The sequence below is a fragment of the Muscardinus avellanarius genome (genome assembly GCF_963383645.1).
Source record: "Muscardinus avellanarius genome assembly, chromosome: 4".
Classification (NCBI taxonomy): Eukaryota; Metazoa; Chordata; class Mammalia; order Rodentia; family Gliridae; genus Muscardinus; species Muscardinus avellanarius.
This window is the reverse complement of record NC_137789.1, coordinates 147504607-147519688: the sequence shown is the minus strand read 5'-3', so window position 1 is coordinate 147519688 and position 15082 is coordinate 147504607. Positions and strand designations below refer to the sequence as shown.

The 15082-nt window shown below is 39.8% G+C and overlaps 1 protein-coding gene across 1 annotated transcript in view; it reads right to left on the bottom strand.

Moving 5' to 3' along the window:
- Positions 1–564: 564 nt before the first annotated feature.
- Positions 565–15082, bottom strand: part of ATRNL1 (attractin like 1) — a gene marked incomplete at both ends in the record, with an annotated part of 644309 nt that continues 629791 nt past the window's right edge. Inside the window, one exon of the mRNA XM_080694289.1 lies at positions 565–686. Coding sequence (XP_080550415.1) covers positions 565–686 — 122 coding nt within the window. The remainder of the gene's footprint in view (positions 687–15082) is intronic.

Genomic DNA, 15082 nt, shown 5'->3' with positions numbered 1-15082 from the left:
ATTGACTTTGGACATGATATGGCCATGAAGTGTTTAAATACATTGCCTACATCCTACTAAATCAAAATCTTACCTTTACATTCACGATAAAAGATAAAACAGCATTTAAAGTCATTGCGATTTGTTCATTTCCTGTTCATATACAGGTGACCTAAGTTTGCTTATGAGGCAAAAACTGTACAATTCTCACCATTCTGGTATTATAAAATGTCTTTCTTTAAAGTCTTGGGATATAAACAGTTGATTTATACGAATTACATAGTTTTCATCTGCATTAAGAAACAATATATATCTTTTTCCAGAGTAACTCAATGTTAGCTTTAATAAGCCTGAGATAGTCGTAAAAACTGACCTTATCACCTGTGACCATCAATACTGCTACTTTTATAAAACTCATGAACATTCTTTGGCCACGTGAGACATTGTCCATTTAGAGGAAACTGTAATTGGGCCCTGGGTCATACAAAGATTGGCTGCTATAAAACCTGAGGCCAAAGAACAGCTTTAACGGAAGCCATTTGCGAAGTAAATCAGTACAGAATATACAGGAGTGGTTTGCATTTCTCAGACACAAGTTCCTTGGCGTGTGGAGAGGTGTTTTCGATTTCGGACTCCCGAAGTCTTGTCTTTATTATCTGAAGGCTTCTGCTGTGAAATGTCTATCAGGGCACTGGCGATCGCAAGGCCTGGAAGGAAAGGAGAAAGGCACTTAGATGCTTGCTCACACATTTCTAGAATGAGAACAATGGTGGCCTAGGGCACTGCTCTAGTATGGTCTTACACTTAGTTAGGAAATGGTTAGCCGTTCACTTTGTTATCGAGTAGTTTTCCCTTGACTTAAAATGTTTCTTAGCTTGGACGTGGAAACTTTGTCTCTAATGAAGAACAAAGACCTAACAAAGCTGACTGAATCTGGGCGAGCAAATTCAGTGTCTGATCCAACATCACATCCTATTGTAGCTATGGCTCTATCTCTTTGTGTCCTTGCCCGAAGGTAAGACTGCTCTATAAGAGCTCAGAATTTTCAGTGTTACTATTTCTGTTTTGCAAACAAAACTCATCGTATTGAGATTAAAAAACAAACAAACAAACAAACTTAGAGCAGTTTTAGGTTCTTTGAAAACCTAAACCAATACTGACTCATGACTATTAGGTTAGTCCACGGTTTGCATTAGGGTTGACTCTGTGTCGTGCAGTTCTATGGGTTTTGACAAAGGCACAATGTCACATATCCATCATTACAGTATCATACAGAAGAATTTCACTGCTAAAAATCCCTTGTACATCACAGGTTTATATTCCTCCTTCCCTAAAGATTCCAGCAACTATTGTTCTTCATTTAAAATCTCTAGTTTTTCCTTTTTCGGGATGTAATATAATCGAAATTATACAGTGTATGTAGTGTTTCAGACTTATCTCTCCCTTAAAACTATGCATTTTTTTTTTTTTTTTGTTTAAAGCTTGGTCCCCAGGGTGGATCCATTGTGAGGTGATGGACTCCCTAGGAGAAGGCCTCTAGGGAGAGGGCCTTAGGACATTAGGGCTATGCTCCTGCAAAGAACTGTGTGACCCCTGTCTCTCTTCTCTGTTCCTCTTCCTGGTCAGGATATGAAAAGTTTCTCTGCCATGTGCTCCCCATAAATGCCATTCAGCACCCCCATCCATTCTGCTCGATCACATTCTATCTTTAAAACAACACTATGAGCCAACATAAATAATTTCTCTTTATAAGTTGATTAGCTCAGGTGTTTTGTTACAATGATGAAAGGTGATTAGCATGCACTTAAGATGTCTCTCTATCTTTTGAAAGGCCTGATAGCTCATTTCCTTGTACCACTGAACAGTACTCTGTTGTATAAATGTTTTTCTTGTTGGCTTATGTTTGTATGGTTTGCTTATGCTTTCCCCTACTGATTGACATCTTAATTGTTCTTGCTTTCATTTTTTGGCAATTATGAATAAAGCTGTTATAAATATCTGTGTGTAGGATTTTGCACGGACATAAATTTTCAGTTCATAAAAATCTAGGAGTATGACTGCTAGATGCATGGTAGGCTGCCATTATAACGTTGTAAGAAACTACTGAACTGTCTTTGTTATGATTTGTGATTTGGATATGGTGTCCCCTACAAAAAAAAAAAAAAAGCTCATGTTGGCAATGCAGAAATATTCAGGGTAAAATCTTTGACTCATGGTTCTAATCTCATCAGTGAAACATCTATTGATGGATTAATAATTTGAATGAAGCCAGGCATGGTGGCGCACGCTTGTAATCCTACATTCGGGAGGCTGAGACAGGAGGATCGAGGTTAACAGACAGCCTCAGCTACTCAGTGAAGCCCTCTGCAACTTAGTGAGACCCTGTTTCAAAATAAAGAATAAAAAAAAATAGGGCAGGGGGTGTAGCTCGGAGGTCAAATGCCTCTGGGTTCCATTTCCAGACCCGGAAAAAAAAAATAATAATTTGAATGAACTTGTTGGATGGTAATTTTAGATGTAGGTTATTGATGAAGAAGTCCCAAGGCATGGCCTTGGAGACTATACTGTCCCTCCTCTCTCAGTGTCTCTCTCTCTCTCTCTCTCTCTCCCTCTCTCTCTCTCTCTCTCTCTCTTTCTCTGCTTCCTGGTTGCCAAAAGATAGGTAGCTGTCCTCTGCCATGCTGTTCCCATCATGTGTCTGCCTTGAAGCCAGAGCACTATGGACTGAACCTCCAAAGCTGTGAGTCCAAATAAACCTTTTCTCCTCTGAGTTGTTCCTGTCAGGTATTTTGGTCACAGCAACAACAATAAAAATTAATACAGTCTTTCAGTGTAGCTGCAGCATTTTGTCTTTCCATCAGCAATAATGAGAATTTCTCTTGCTCCATATCCTCACCAGCATTTGGTATTGCCAGTGTTTTCAATTTTAGCCATTCTAGTAGGTATGTAGCAGTATCTTGTGGATGTTCTAAATTCAACTCCCTAATGACATACAATGGTAAGTATCTTTGATATATTTATTTATCATCGCCGTCTATTTATCTTCTTTAGTGAGGTATTTGTTCAGATCTTTTGCCTCTTTTTAATTGGGCTGTCTGTATTCCTATCATTGAGTTTTAAGAGGCATACATGCACACAGCACTCGGTGAGCCTCCCCCTAGCTCTCATTCCACTCCCTCACCCTCCCCGTGCACAGAATTGAGATTGGCATTGATAAATTTGTGTACGTTCATCACGTCCATAGAAGTGCTTCCTTCCCCTCCTGCCTCCCTCCTATAGGTGTCCTCTATCACTCCACAAGGGTTTCTCTTCCTCTGTCTAGGGGCCCTCCTATATCCCAGCTTCTCCCTAGCTTCCGCAGATGAGGGAAAACATCCAACCTTTCACTTTTTGTGACTGGCTAATCTCACTTAGCACAATATTCTCTAGTTCATCCATTTCCCTGAAATGACATATTTTGTTCTTCTTTATGGATGAGTAGAATTCCAACGTGTGCATATAATTTTTAATACATTAATCTGTTGATAGAAACCTAGGCTGGTTGCATAGTTTGGCTATTATGAATTGTACTGTTATAAACATAGCTATGCATATTCTACTATGATTATCGGATTTCAATTCCTTTGGGTAGATACCCGAGTGGTAGAGCTGGGTCATATGGTAGGTTCATCACCATTTTTCTTCTGAGGACCCTCCACACCGATTTCCAAAGTGGCTGTACTCATTTGCTATTTTTTTTTAACGAGAAGGTACCACAAAGACAGAGTTGTTTATGTACAAACGGTTGTGGGAGAAAGATGACTTGTTGACATTTGGCTGAGAAATGTCTTAAATATAAGAAAAAAACCTTTAGTGTTATTGGCAGAATGTAACCACAAAGTAGGTGCCTAGCTATCATAAGCAATTAGAAGAATATTGTGTTGTTAAATTAATTTGTTACATTGTTTGTTCACTGATTTATTGATCAACAGGAACATTAAAATGCTCAGGATAGTAAAGATTTTACTGAACTTATCTAAGAATGGCTCTGCCAGATCTCCTGGTTTATCATAGCTATGGCTGAGCTGTTTTACTTTCTGTTGAGCCCCATAATTTTTTAGTAAAACTAAGTATGTCAAATCACCATACTGTACCACAGAGCCAGACTGCTTAGCCTTGTTTAAGAAGAGTTCACCAAAGGGCTTCCAGTTCATTTTCCTCTCTCCAAGGCCTTGGAAATTTGACTTCTAAGTGAGCAGACCCAATCCCTGAACCCGAATCCTCATAGACATCATCTATACATGTTGCTCTTAGAGGAACACCTCTCTTTTAGATCTTATCCCACATAAGATGGCATTGAATTATTTTATTCCTGTAGGTCAACTTATTCTAGGGAAGCTTCAAATGTGATTTGGCAAGAAGAAAACTCCAGAGATTTATGAATAGAAAGAAATGCCAGTAAAGGGACATGGACATGGCACTGTAAAAGGAAGGTCATCGAGCCTGGCAGTGCTGTAGAACTCAGGACAGGGTTCAGTAAGCGTGTGAACATGTACCACATGCCTAAGGCCTGCTAATAGCAGAGGGTGTTAGATTCCTGCAAAGAAGATTTTGATGCTCTTTGAGCAATGTCTATACCTACCTGAGGATAGAAGCCCAAAAGTTAAGCAGGGAATGGGGTGAAAGAAGTGTGGCCAGAGGACCTTAGTGTCACATTTAAGATACTTAGCAGTGGAAAGAGACATATAGTTTATCTCCATAGAGGGAGAAGCAAGGGCAGATGAAATATGCCCAGATGCATAGTATTATTTGAGTATATTTATTATTATTATTATTATTATTATTATTATTTTAATTTTTATTTTTTAGTGGTACTGGGGTTCCTGGAATCCCTTCTACTTCTGGGCTACATTCCCAGGCCTAGTTTGTATTTTTATTTGGAAACAGGGTCTCTTAAGCCAGCGCGGCTGGCTTCGAACCTGTGCGATCCTCCTGTCTCCGCCTCCCAAGTACGGGGATTACAAGCGTGAGCTACCACGCCCGGCTGAGTACATTTATTTCTTAAAGGGAAAAGGAGCCTCAGATATATTTGAAAACAGAAGATATTTATGGAGAATGAGACATGTGGAGTTATCAAGGGAATGGCTTACAAAATTACAGGAACCAGTAGCTAGGCCAGTAATTGTACATATACCTCCTAAGAGCTGCTGTCAAGTAACTCACTCTGTCAAGACATTAATCATCACCTTGGATTTCTTAGAGGTAATATAGGTTCAATGTTTAAATAAAAATTGTGCTCTTGACCTTTGACAAGCACCTGTGAACTTCAGAAGCGTGCAACACAGATGCGTTAACCACTTAATTTGCTGCAGAAATAATTTTTATTTCTTCACTTGATGGACGTTGAAGGGCATCAACTTCACAAAAACCACAGACTGAGATTATGTAACTGAAAGTTCAGTTCAGGCAGACTGAAGTTTCCACAGATCTCCTGCATCCTTCCGCATAATTTACAACCTCCCGCTGTTTCACTCCTGGCACCATCTCATTCAGAGATAGCCAAATATTACAAGCAATATATGTCTCCTTTAATGTGGCCGGAGACCACTTATATTAATTCCCATGATTGCAACATCCAAATATGAACTCATGTTATTCATCAAACTACTGCATGACCTGGTCCAGAGAAGCTCTGAAAAATAAGACGTTTCCATCTATATGTGGCTGGAAAATGTCATTTATTTCTTATAGAAGATATAGCACCAGGAGAGAAGTAAACGGTTTGAATTTCCAAAACTGGAAATTCTATGCTAATTCAAAACTGTCACAGCATTTTTGGATTCCAGGTATAAGAAGTCCAAATTCTAATTAAAACGGCATCTCTCACAACACGTCCTGAGTTTACTAATTATTCCGAGGCTCGGAAACACATTTGGTTGAAAAATTCTAAGTTATAAACCATGTATCAGTTCTTCATTTACAAATAAAACTGCAAATTATGCCGAGTTTTAATTTGACAGCTTTTTGTCCTTTCCTTTGAAAATATAATGATCAACCTCATTTTTCAGATTCTTTATCAGCGGTAATAAGTATGTGGGAACCCGCCCTCCTCTGGCTGGAACTATGGGAGTCACCTATGTGCTCACTGGTCTTAGATTCTTGATGGGACACATGACATCATTTTCGTTCAGATTTAAACTTGGGTCCTTTACTAGATCACCAAATTTGTGGGCCACCAGATATATTCTTAATTCTTAATAAATCTTGTCATTTATTTATGAACAGCATGATAATCACACTGTGTTTGTGTATGCATACCTAAAATATTAAGTGTACATTTTTTATTACTATTTTTGAATTTTGTCATTTTTACTATATGGTGAATTTTACAAAGACAAAAAACAGCCAGAATGACCCAAAATTTGCTAGGCCTTTTCTCAGTCTATAATCGGATCTGAATATAAGGAAGAACCAAAGAGACAAGGTTCCTGTCTTCCTGCCCTACATCCTGTGTGAAGGACTCCTGGTGGGGGTGCCAGGAAGGAAGACATCTCTGTCATCCTGTTCAGCACACTTTGTTATTGCAAGGAATCTAATTTTCTTAATTGATTAAAAAGAGAAGTCAAGTTAGTAGCTCTTCTAAAAAGACAGCATTACCTCTCTTTATCCTTAATATATATGCTGGCAACAGACTGGACATACAAATAATGACCAGACCATGTACAAAACGCAGGATTTGGCCCCACAATAGACACTGGGATGCTTAGAAAACCAACCCATTATCTTCAATGGCCAATCCAGGAAGCCTGCCCGCAGTAAGTCAGGCTAGTAGGAGTTCAGAATGCTATCTCTAGCAACAATCCATGAATTCAAACAAAGGGCCGGCACTTGGATTAAAACTGACAGCTTCCCTAATTCCTGTCCTCACTTCCAATTTGGGACAATGGGAGAAAGGTAAACATGTACCCCTAGCCAAGTGAGCAGAACAGCCCTCTTCTAGTTAGGCTGTCTTCTGCTCTGCCAAGGCCATATGCTCCAGTCGGGGAACTCTGGGGCTCCCCTCCTTCCCTCTGAAAGTGTGCCCACTCCTCTGCCTGCCTTCGAGTCTTTGCAAAAAAGCAAGAGATGGTGGCTGATTTCATTGCTGGAGCAAGCTCTAAATAAGTCGCTTTTGCTCGTTTGCATTTTGCGGGTGTTGGTTTATTTCTACACTGGCAATGAAGAGATAAGGGTCATGAGATCTTTCCTGGATTTTTTTTTAAAAGGTATTTATCAATAAAATAAAAGCCACATAGAAGTTGGCTCTTCTTACTGTCCCTTGAGGCACGGGACTTCCCTGGGAGGTTTTCCCTGTGGGAAGTTTTTCAGGCCTTAATCTGTGCATGTGGCTTTCCAGGAGGAAGCACTTGGCTCCCTCCGGTCCTGTGTGGTACCTGTGCTGAGTGCCACAAGAGTTCCATTCAAATCAGGTCACTCTAGAAGATCATTTTTCAAAACGTCACACAAATCATCGGATGAAATCCACTTACTGTGTTCTCTAGGCCTAGCATAGTTCCTTGTTATCAAAGCAATACAATTAACTGGGGGAACAATTCATTATTTTAGACTGGCGGTCTAAAGGAATTTCATTTACCATGTCAAGATGATGCACAGACGCTGCGGGCGAGCGGAACTTATATCAAAGTATACTGCTAGATTCAATAAAAATGCTGGGGCTTAAATATTTATTATATGCTTTGCCTTTTTGCACTTTTAATTCTTAAGCGCCAGATATTATGATGTTTAGATCATTTAAATACAAAATCTATAAGCCACATGAGAGAGAGATTCCATATTCTGTTTCCTATTTCATTTCTCATGGCCTCTTGGCCTCTCAAACTGGACCTCACCAACATGGAACATTGGCAGTCACCACTCTTGGGTTATCCAGGGCAGGACAACTGTGAAGGAAGCAGGGTCCTTGGGACCATCGGAATGTCCTTCAGCAAATGGGGGCAAGTCAGGAGTCACAGGGATGGATGCCAAAAGTTTCCACAACTAGTTTGTAAGTATATGGAGCATGCAGGAGAAGTCAAACCTTTACTCACAACCTTAGAGGAAAACAATTATTTGCTTCCTAAAATTTAAAAACTTCATTTCTACTGGGCACAGTGGCACATTCCTGTAATCCCAGTACTTGGGAGTCTGAAACTGGAGGCCACAGCTCAAGACCAGCCTCAGCAACTTAGTAAGACTTTCAGCAACCTAGTGCGAATTCATTTTTAAAACAGACAAACAGACAAACAAACAAACAAATAGGCCAGGGGTGGCTCAGAGGTAGAATACCCCTGGGTTCAATCCCCAGTACCACATGCAAAAATGTATAAATTAATAAATAAACATGAAAATTTTTATTTCTTCAAACAGGTACAAACGTGCTTTAAAGAGAAAGCAGTATAAATGGCTAGCAGCTGAGTATTTAAATGGTAAATATATCATTTTTAAGCCACTAAATCTGCAACAAAAACCACCAAGGAGAAGCATCAGGAATTTAGTTCTTACGAGTAAAACTCTAGTTTTCCCTAATGGAAGTGGAATGGTAATAGTAGACTCCAGCAGTAACAATCTAATCATAAAATTACTGATGTGTGTTTTTTTTACAATTATGCAGAACAATTAATAAGTACAGTAATAAAATACTGCACATCAAATGAAATTGCCTGGGAAAGAACATTCTGGCTTTATATACAAACAGAGCACTTCCATTTTACATTTGAACAAAAGCCTTAGAAAAGTCATTCATTTTGAAATGCTCTCCTCCCAAGCTTGTGTAAGAGCAGGCACCACTATATATTTTAATTTTCCAGGAAAACAGCTTCATTAGGCGTGAAAGGTTAATTGCAGGTTTAAGTGGAGTTCAGGGAACGGTGCAGGGTCTGTAGTGAATTGCACAGTCTGCTTCTCGAAGACTGAATGAGTGCTATAAACTGTTTGCCCTACTGAAATGTTTTACAACCTCATTTACTATCTGTCTTCCTTTACTGCTTGTATTTGTAGTTCTTCTAAACTTTTAATGGCTATAGTTTTATTTCACTGTAATCAGATTTAAATGGAAATACCATGCTGGGATGTTTAAATGTTTTCTCTCTGATTGTATGTAGCTACGTACTACTGACGAGAGGCTTGGCTAGCCCTCACATGGTTAAGAAAGTGACTTTGGAAAACTTTGATGTCACGCAGACGCTTGCTATTGTGCAGACTTAATTTAACATTCAGTGTGGCCACCCTTGCCAAAATGCAACTGGGGCTGGATGCATAATTAGAAAATATGCATTTCCATTTCAATTTATCTGTTGGAAGGCCAGCGCAACTGAAGTCATTATTAGGCAGAACGCCAAAGGTTACACTGTTGAATAAAAATTGAAAAACTTCAAGTACTGAAGACACAGAAATGACAAATGGACTAGTCATATTGGAGATTTTAAAGAAACGTTTCCCTTTAACCTACAAAAACCCAGTGGTGACTAAAGGTGCCGATGTTTCAATACAAATGAATATTATATTCAGGTTATAAAATTGTGTTTGGCCTTCAATAAACATTTCCTAATTTCATTTAAAGATATATAACTCATACTATAGATAATCTAATCCCACTGTAGCACCACTGACTCCTTATTCAATATTTTCTGCGGCATGGCTGAGTACGCCCTAAGTTTTATATAAACTGTTCCCTCATTGGTTAGAGTGTGCTAAGTTAATCATGGTCATGGCTGTCTCAAGTCATTGTTTAATGAAAAGCCTCATGGGTCTTGGCAAGTAAAACTTCTTTTAAATATCATCAGTTCTGCCGGGCGTGGTGGCGCACGCTTGTAATCCCCGCGCTTGGGAGGCAGAGACAGGAGGATCGCGCAGGTTCGAAGCCAGCCACGCGTGCTGGCTTAGGAGACCCTGTTTCCAAATAAAAAAAATGTAAAAATAGGTCTGGGAGTGTAGCCCGGAGGTAGAAGGGCTTCCAGGAACCCCAGTACCACCAAAAAAAAAAATATATATATCATCAGCTCTAATTTTAATTACCTTGCAAGGCACTTTACTTGGTCATTTTAAGTAGTTTTAATTTTAAAATTTTTATTTTTTAGGGTGACAAAAATTTATAAGAATTAGCCTTGCAACTAACTTTTCACTTTGGGTAAGCAAATTTGGATCAAAAATAATAATTCCCTCTTTCCAAGCAGACTGGGAAAAATATATTCTAGTATTTTCTTCATTCAGTTAAAATCAACAACAACAATTGTCATGTATGATGATCTCTTAGTTTATGTCCTAGTCATTCTTAATTTCAGTTAATTTAAGTGCTTATCACTCATTGAAGAAACTGAGCTATAGCAATATTGTAATAATGGCCACAGTTTATTTTCAGTTGGTAGCTAAGTTATATTTTGGTGTTCCTAGTGGTAAAATGGCATTAGTTGTATTGAATGAAATTAAGTTGGTTTTGAGAAAGTATTTGATAACATAGTGAATTGGTGAATTACAAATGCCCAGAAAATTCCTAAGACCTAAGGATCAAAAAGTTGTTTGAAAATTCAAAATCACTTCATTTAATAAACTATGTTTTTGGTAATTACTGTATATGCCAGGCACTGACCTAGTTTCTAAGGATTTAGCAGTGAACCAGTCAGATTAGATACAGAAGATTCTGCCCCTCCTGGAACTTCTACTATAGTACATCCAGCGCTTGTATATTCCTTTGACCAAGTTATGGTGAAGATTAAATGTAAAAGTGCCTGGTGCATAAGCGATCACAAATGTCAGCCACTGCCACTGTCAGCAGCATCATCATCATCATCATCATCACCACCATCATCATCACCCAAAAAGCCTGAAGCCAAACTGGAAGCAATTGTGAAAATAGTGAACACTAGAAGATGTTGCCTCTGTCCTAGGGTACCATCCATCCATCCATTCATGCATGCATGCATGCATTCATTCCAAAACCAGCATGGCTATTGTGATTTGGAAGCCAAACAAGAGAGGAAAAGTTGAAAGAAAGATGGTCTCAGAGACTCACAGACACCATCAATCCAGGAGACACTGGCAGTGGGGTGATACTGTGTTCAGTATCAAGGCCGAGCGATTCTGAAGCTTGGGATAATAAAGATGAGAAGGTGCTTTTGAAGACAACAGGACTTCTGTGTGCTGCCCGCTCATTATGAGAGGTGAAAATAACTGAGAATGATCAACGCACAATAGAGGAGAGGCGATATCCCACGGAGACGGCACTGTTTATATTAATGTTTGTGTTACTGGAAATATGACTAACAATTAACCTCTGCACATTTTTCAGAGTTTAGGAAATACTTTTTCATTCATTATCTAGGTTGTTCCTTAAAACTCTTCTGTGGAAGTGGGTCAGGAAGCTATTTTTAATTCTGGTTTCACAGATGGCCCAAATGAGGAGCAGCATGAGTAATTGACTAGTTCAATTCGCATGGAGGGTGGGCGTGGGGGGACCCGAACCCACAGCTCCGGATCCCTTGATTCACACTCTGCTCATTTCCCAGCCGTAGGACGGAAGCTGCGGCTTGAGTGTAGAAGTTGGAGCCAAAGGCAAAACGAAACTGGTAGAGACATGAATGGTCAAAGGCTTTAATTGATGCCAATGGCAATAAAAGCAACAGCAACAATAAAAAAGACAGCCTTCTGTTAACACTGAAAGCTTGCTATAAGCTAGGCATTGCCTTTCAGGACTTTATATGAATTATTGTATCAAGGTATGAAGATAGAAGGAAGATTGAACAGGTCCAATTGATCACTGCGTATTGAGGGCATATTGTGGGTCTTGTGGTGGAAGTTGGTTATTCTCAAAGAACATCAGGTTAGGGTAAAGATGAAGGAGCTCCTTGATTGGCTAGTGATTATACAGACACAGGTTCTGAGAAGGAGGCATGAGGTATGAGGGAATGAAAGACAGGGGTGAGATCTCTAAGTAAGTGTGGAGTTTGATGGTACCCAAGGAAGACCAAAGGAGATGAGCCAGAGCTGAGCTTTGAATGATGAGAAGAAGTAGTCAGACACACTGGCAAGAGGGCGTGGTGGGTTTTGGGTGGAGGGGACAGTGCTTACCATGGTGTGCGGAGGAAAGGTATTTGGGAACCTTTGCTGTGAGTGGAACAATGGGAGGATGGAGAGAGAAGGCAGAGAGGGAGCATGAAGTGATCCATCCACACAGCAGCCTCATCTGCCAAACTAGGACACTGATTTTTACTGTGCAAGCCAGAAAGAGCCATGTGATTGGGATGGAATGAAAAGCCATGGAATGACTTTAAGGCCTGGTGAGGCATGATAAGAATTTTATTTCAAAGAGATACCTTTGGTGGTAACATGGAGGACAGATCAGAGCAGGGGTGGAGGTTACTACTATTAAATCAAGTAAGCAAGCAATGGTAAGAGGTTGTACAGGATAGGTACCTAAGAGACATGAAGATAGGGCGGAGTCTGGAAGGACTCCCAGGTTTCCAGATTGAGTGCCTACTAAACAGAAATCTTATTCACCAGCATACGGTGGAAAAGGAAGCGTCAGAGTATGTGGAGAGGCGGGGCTCATCAGTTTGGTCCTAGACACACAGAGTTTATGATCTATGAGGTCTCTTAGCAGACTCTCTAGTTGGATATGCAGATGTGAAGCTCTGGAAAGAAATCCATCCCACAGGTGTAGCATTGGAAGTAGTTTGCATGGATGGAATCCGAAGGCCTTGAAACTGTATAGGTGAGTAACTATAGCTTTTGTGATGCTTAATGATTCAAATCTCAATGGCTTAACAAAACAGAAGTTCATTTCTCATGAGGCAAAGTGTTTCTGATTGGTTTCAGGATGTTTTCAGGGAGAGGCAGAGAAGGGGGACAGCTCTGGTCTAATCAGTACTTGGACTTGAAGACATTCCTACCATCTTTAAGCCAAGGTGTCCAGTTGCCTTGAGCACTGATACCTAGGTAGCGGGTGGGAGACAGGAGGTTGGAAAGGGTATGCCTTCTCTAACACTATGTTAAAGTATACAGTTGAGTTTGGCCTGCTTCTGTAATCACTGTACTTGGGAGACTGAGATAGCAAGATCACAGGTTTGAAGCCAGCCTTAGATAACTTAATGAGGCCCTGTTTAAAAATAAATAAATAAATAAACAAAAAGGGTTGGGAGTGTAACTCCAAGATTTTTTAATCTTTACTTATTTTTGAAACAGGGTCTCAGTGCGTTTCTAAGGGCCTCACTAAGTAGGTGAAGCTGTCCGTGAATCTTGATCCTCCTGTCTCTGCCTCCCGAATGGTGGGATTACAAGTGTGTGCCACCATGCCCAGCAAGGGGGTAAATTCTGATTAGAATCTCAGTCTGTTTTACCCTAAAGGTATTTGAAATCACGAGGCTAACTTCTGATGTTTCTCTCTTCTGGTACAGTTTCAGAGAAATTACTGAGGGCAGTGTGGGGATAAGTCAGGTCATGGGTAAAAATATTGTGGCATTGTGTGGCTAAAATTTCTTTTGTCTACAGAGGGGAGATGATCTTGCAGTTCCCACTGTACTCCCAGCAGGTGAAAATCCCTTCCTGAGAAAAGGACTAGCCACACCCAGAGATTGAGAGCCCCAGGAGTAAGCTCCCAGCTCAGTATCTTGAGCCACATCATCTCTGAACAGGTTTTAATATCTGTGGCTGTTTGTACAAGACTGACGAAATACAGAAACAGCTGCCACGGTGGCTTGGTGTCAAAAGCCCTAGCAACTCGCTCTCCCCAGATGCCCTTGGACATGCTTTTGGCATTTTTCAACCAAGTTGGGAAGTCTCATCACAAGCTCTCCTCTGATTCTGAAGGAATCACTTCTTGGAGAAACAAGTCAGTTCACCTTTTATGTTAGCTTTCTCAGGAAATTTGTGTAAAGTTAGAGCTAACACATGTTTTTTTTTTTTTTTTTATTTACTTGCTGATTGATTTGTTTTTAGCACAGATAGTTATTTATAAGAAATTAATTTTAAACCAAAGTTTTGGGCACTGATGTGCATCCTGCATCTTTATTTCCCATAGTTTTTACATGAGAGCATAAGAGAGTTGAGGAGATAGACATAAGGCTTCTGACATCACACAGCACAGATACACCACAATGAATATTACAAGAAACAAGCCATTAAGTAGAACAATACATTTTAGTATTTTCCAAGGAGATGATCCTACTCCTCAAAGTTCATAGCAGTTGATATTTTTTTAAAGTTTAACATTTAAATAGAAAATATATGACTATCTTTGCAAAATATTATTTTAACAAACTCCATCAGTAAAGCAAATATATGGCTTCTGTATAAAGCTCAGATCATGGCAAAAAAAATGAGAGAAAGAAAAAATTAGGTAAAATGCAAATCCTCACTCCTAGCCATTTAGATAAAAATGGAAGAGAAAATGCTATAGAGAATCATGATTTTTCCCATTAATATTATTATAAATTCCTTATACCTAACTAAAAGTTATTACATATAACTTAAAGGCCAAAGGCATTTTAACAAACAAACAAAAAACCCTCAGGTGTCTGTAGCCAAATTGATCCTTGATAAATCTTTGCTGGAGGAAAAGGCAGTTTAGCTGGACAGTGTATTTCACGAAACAGACTTGAACCTTTGCTCTCATGTTTGCTAAGTGATCCGGGGCCCTGCTAATACACATTCTTGCCAGTATCTCCAAACAGGGACTTTGGGAAGCAGTTTATTTAACTGACCTCTTTTAATCTTACAGAAGATGGCATAAAAGAAACCTTCATTCTCGGAAATGATTTTGAGACTCTGACCGAGCCTGTCCCATTAACGCTGACCCTTCTCTGTGGGAAAAAAAAAAAAAAGAAAGTCTCACTTTGCTCTACTTTGCCTTTGGGAACAATCAAAGTGTCCTCTGAGCCACTATAAATTGAGAAGTGTCCCAGAGTCAGCACTCCTGAGGACCTTGCAGGCAGGTAAATCATAGAGGGAGCTGACTTCAGAGTGATCCGGGACTTTCTGATGTCATATCCAGGGGGAGAAACACTGTCCTGCATTCTCACCTGCTTACTGGTTTGCCAGGCGAGTCTGTAGGGGGGGCACCTTGCTACCCACAGGTCTTCACGGGGTATTGATG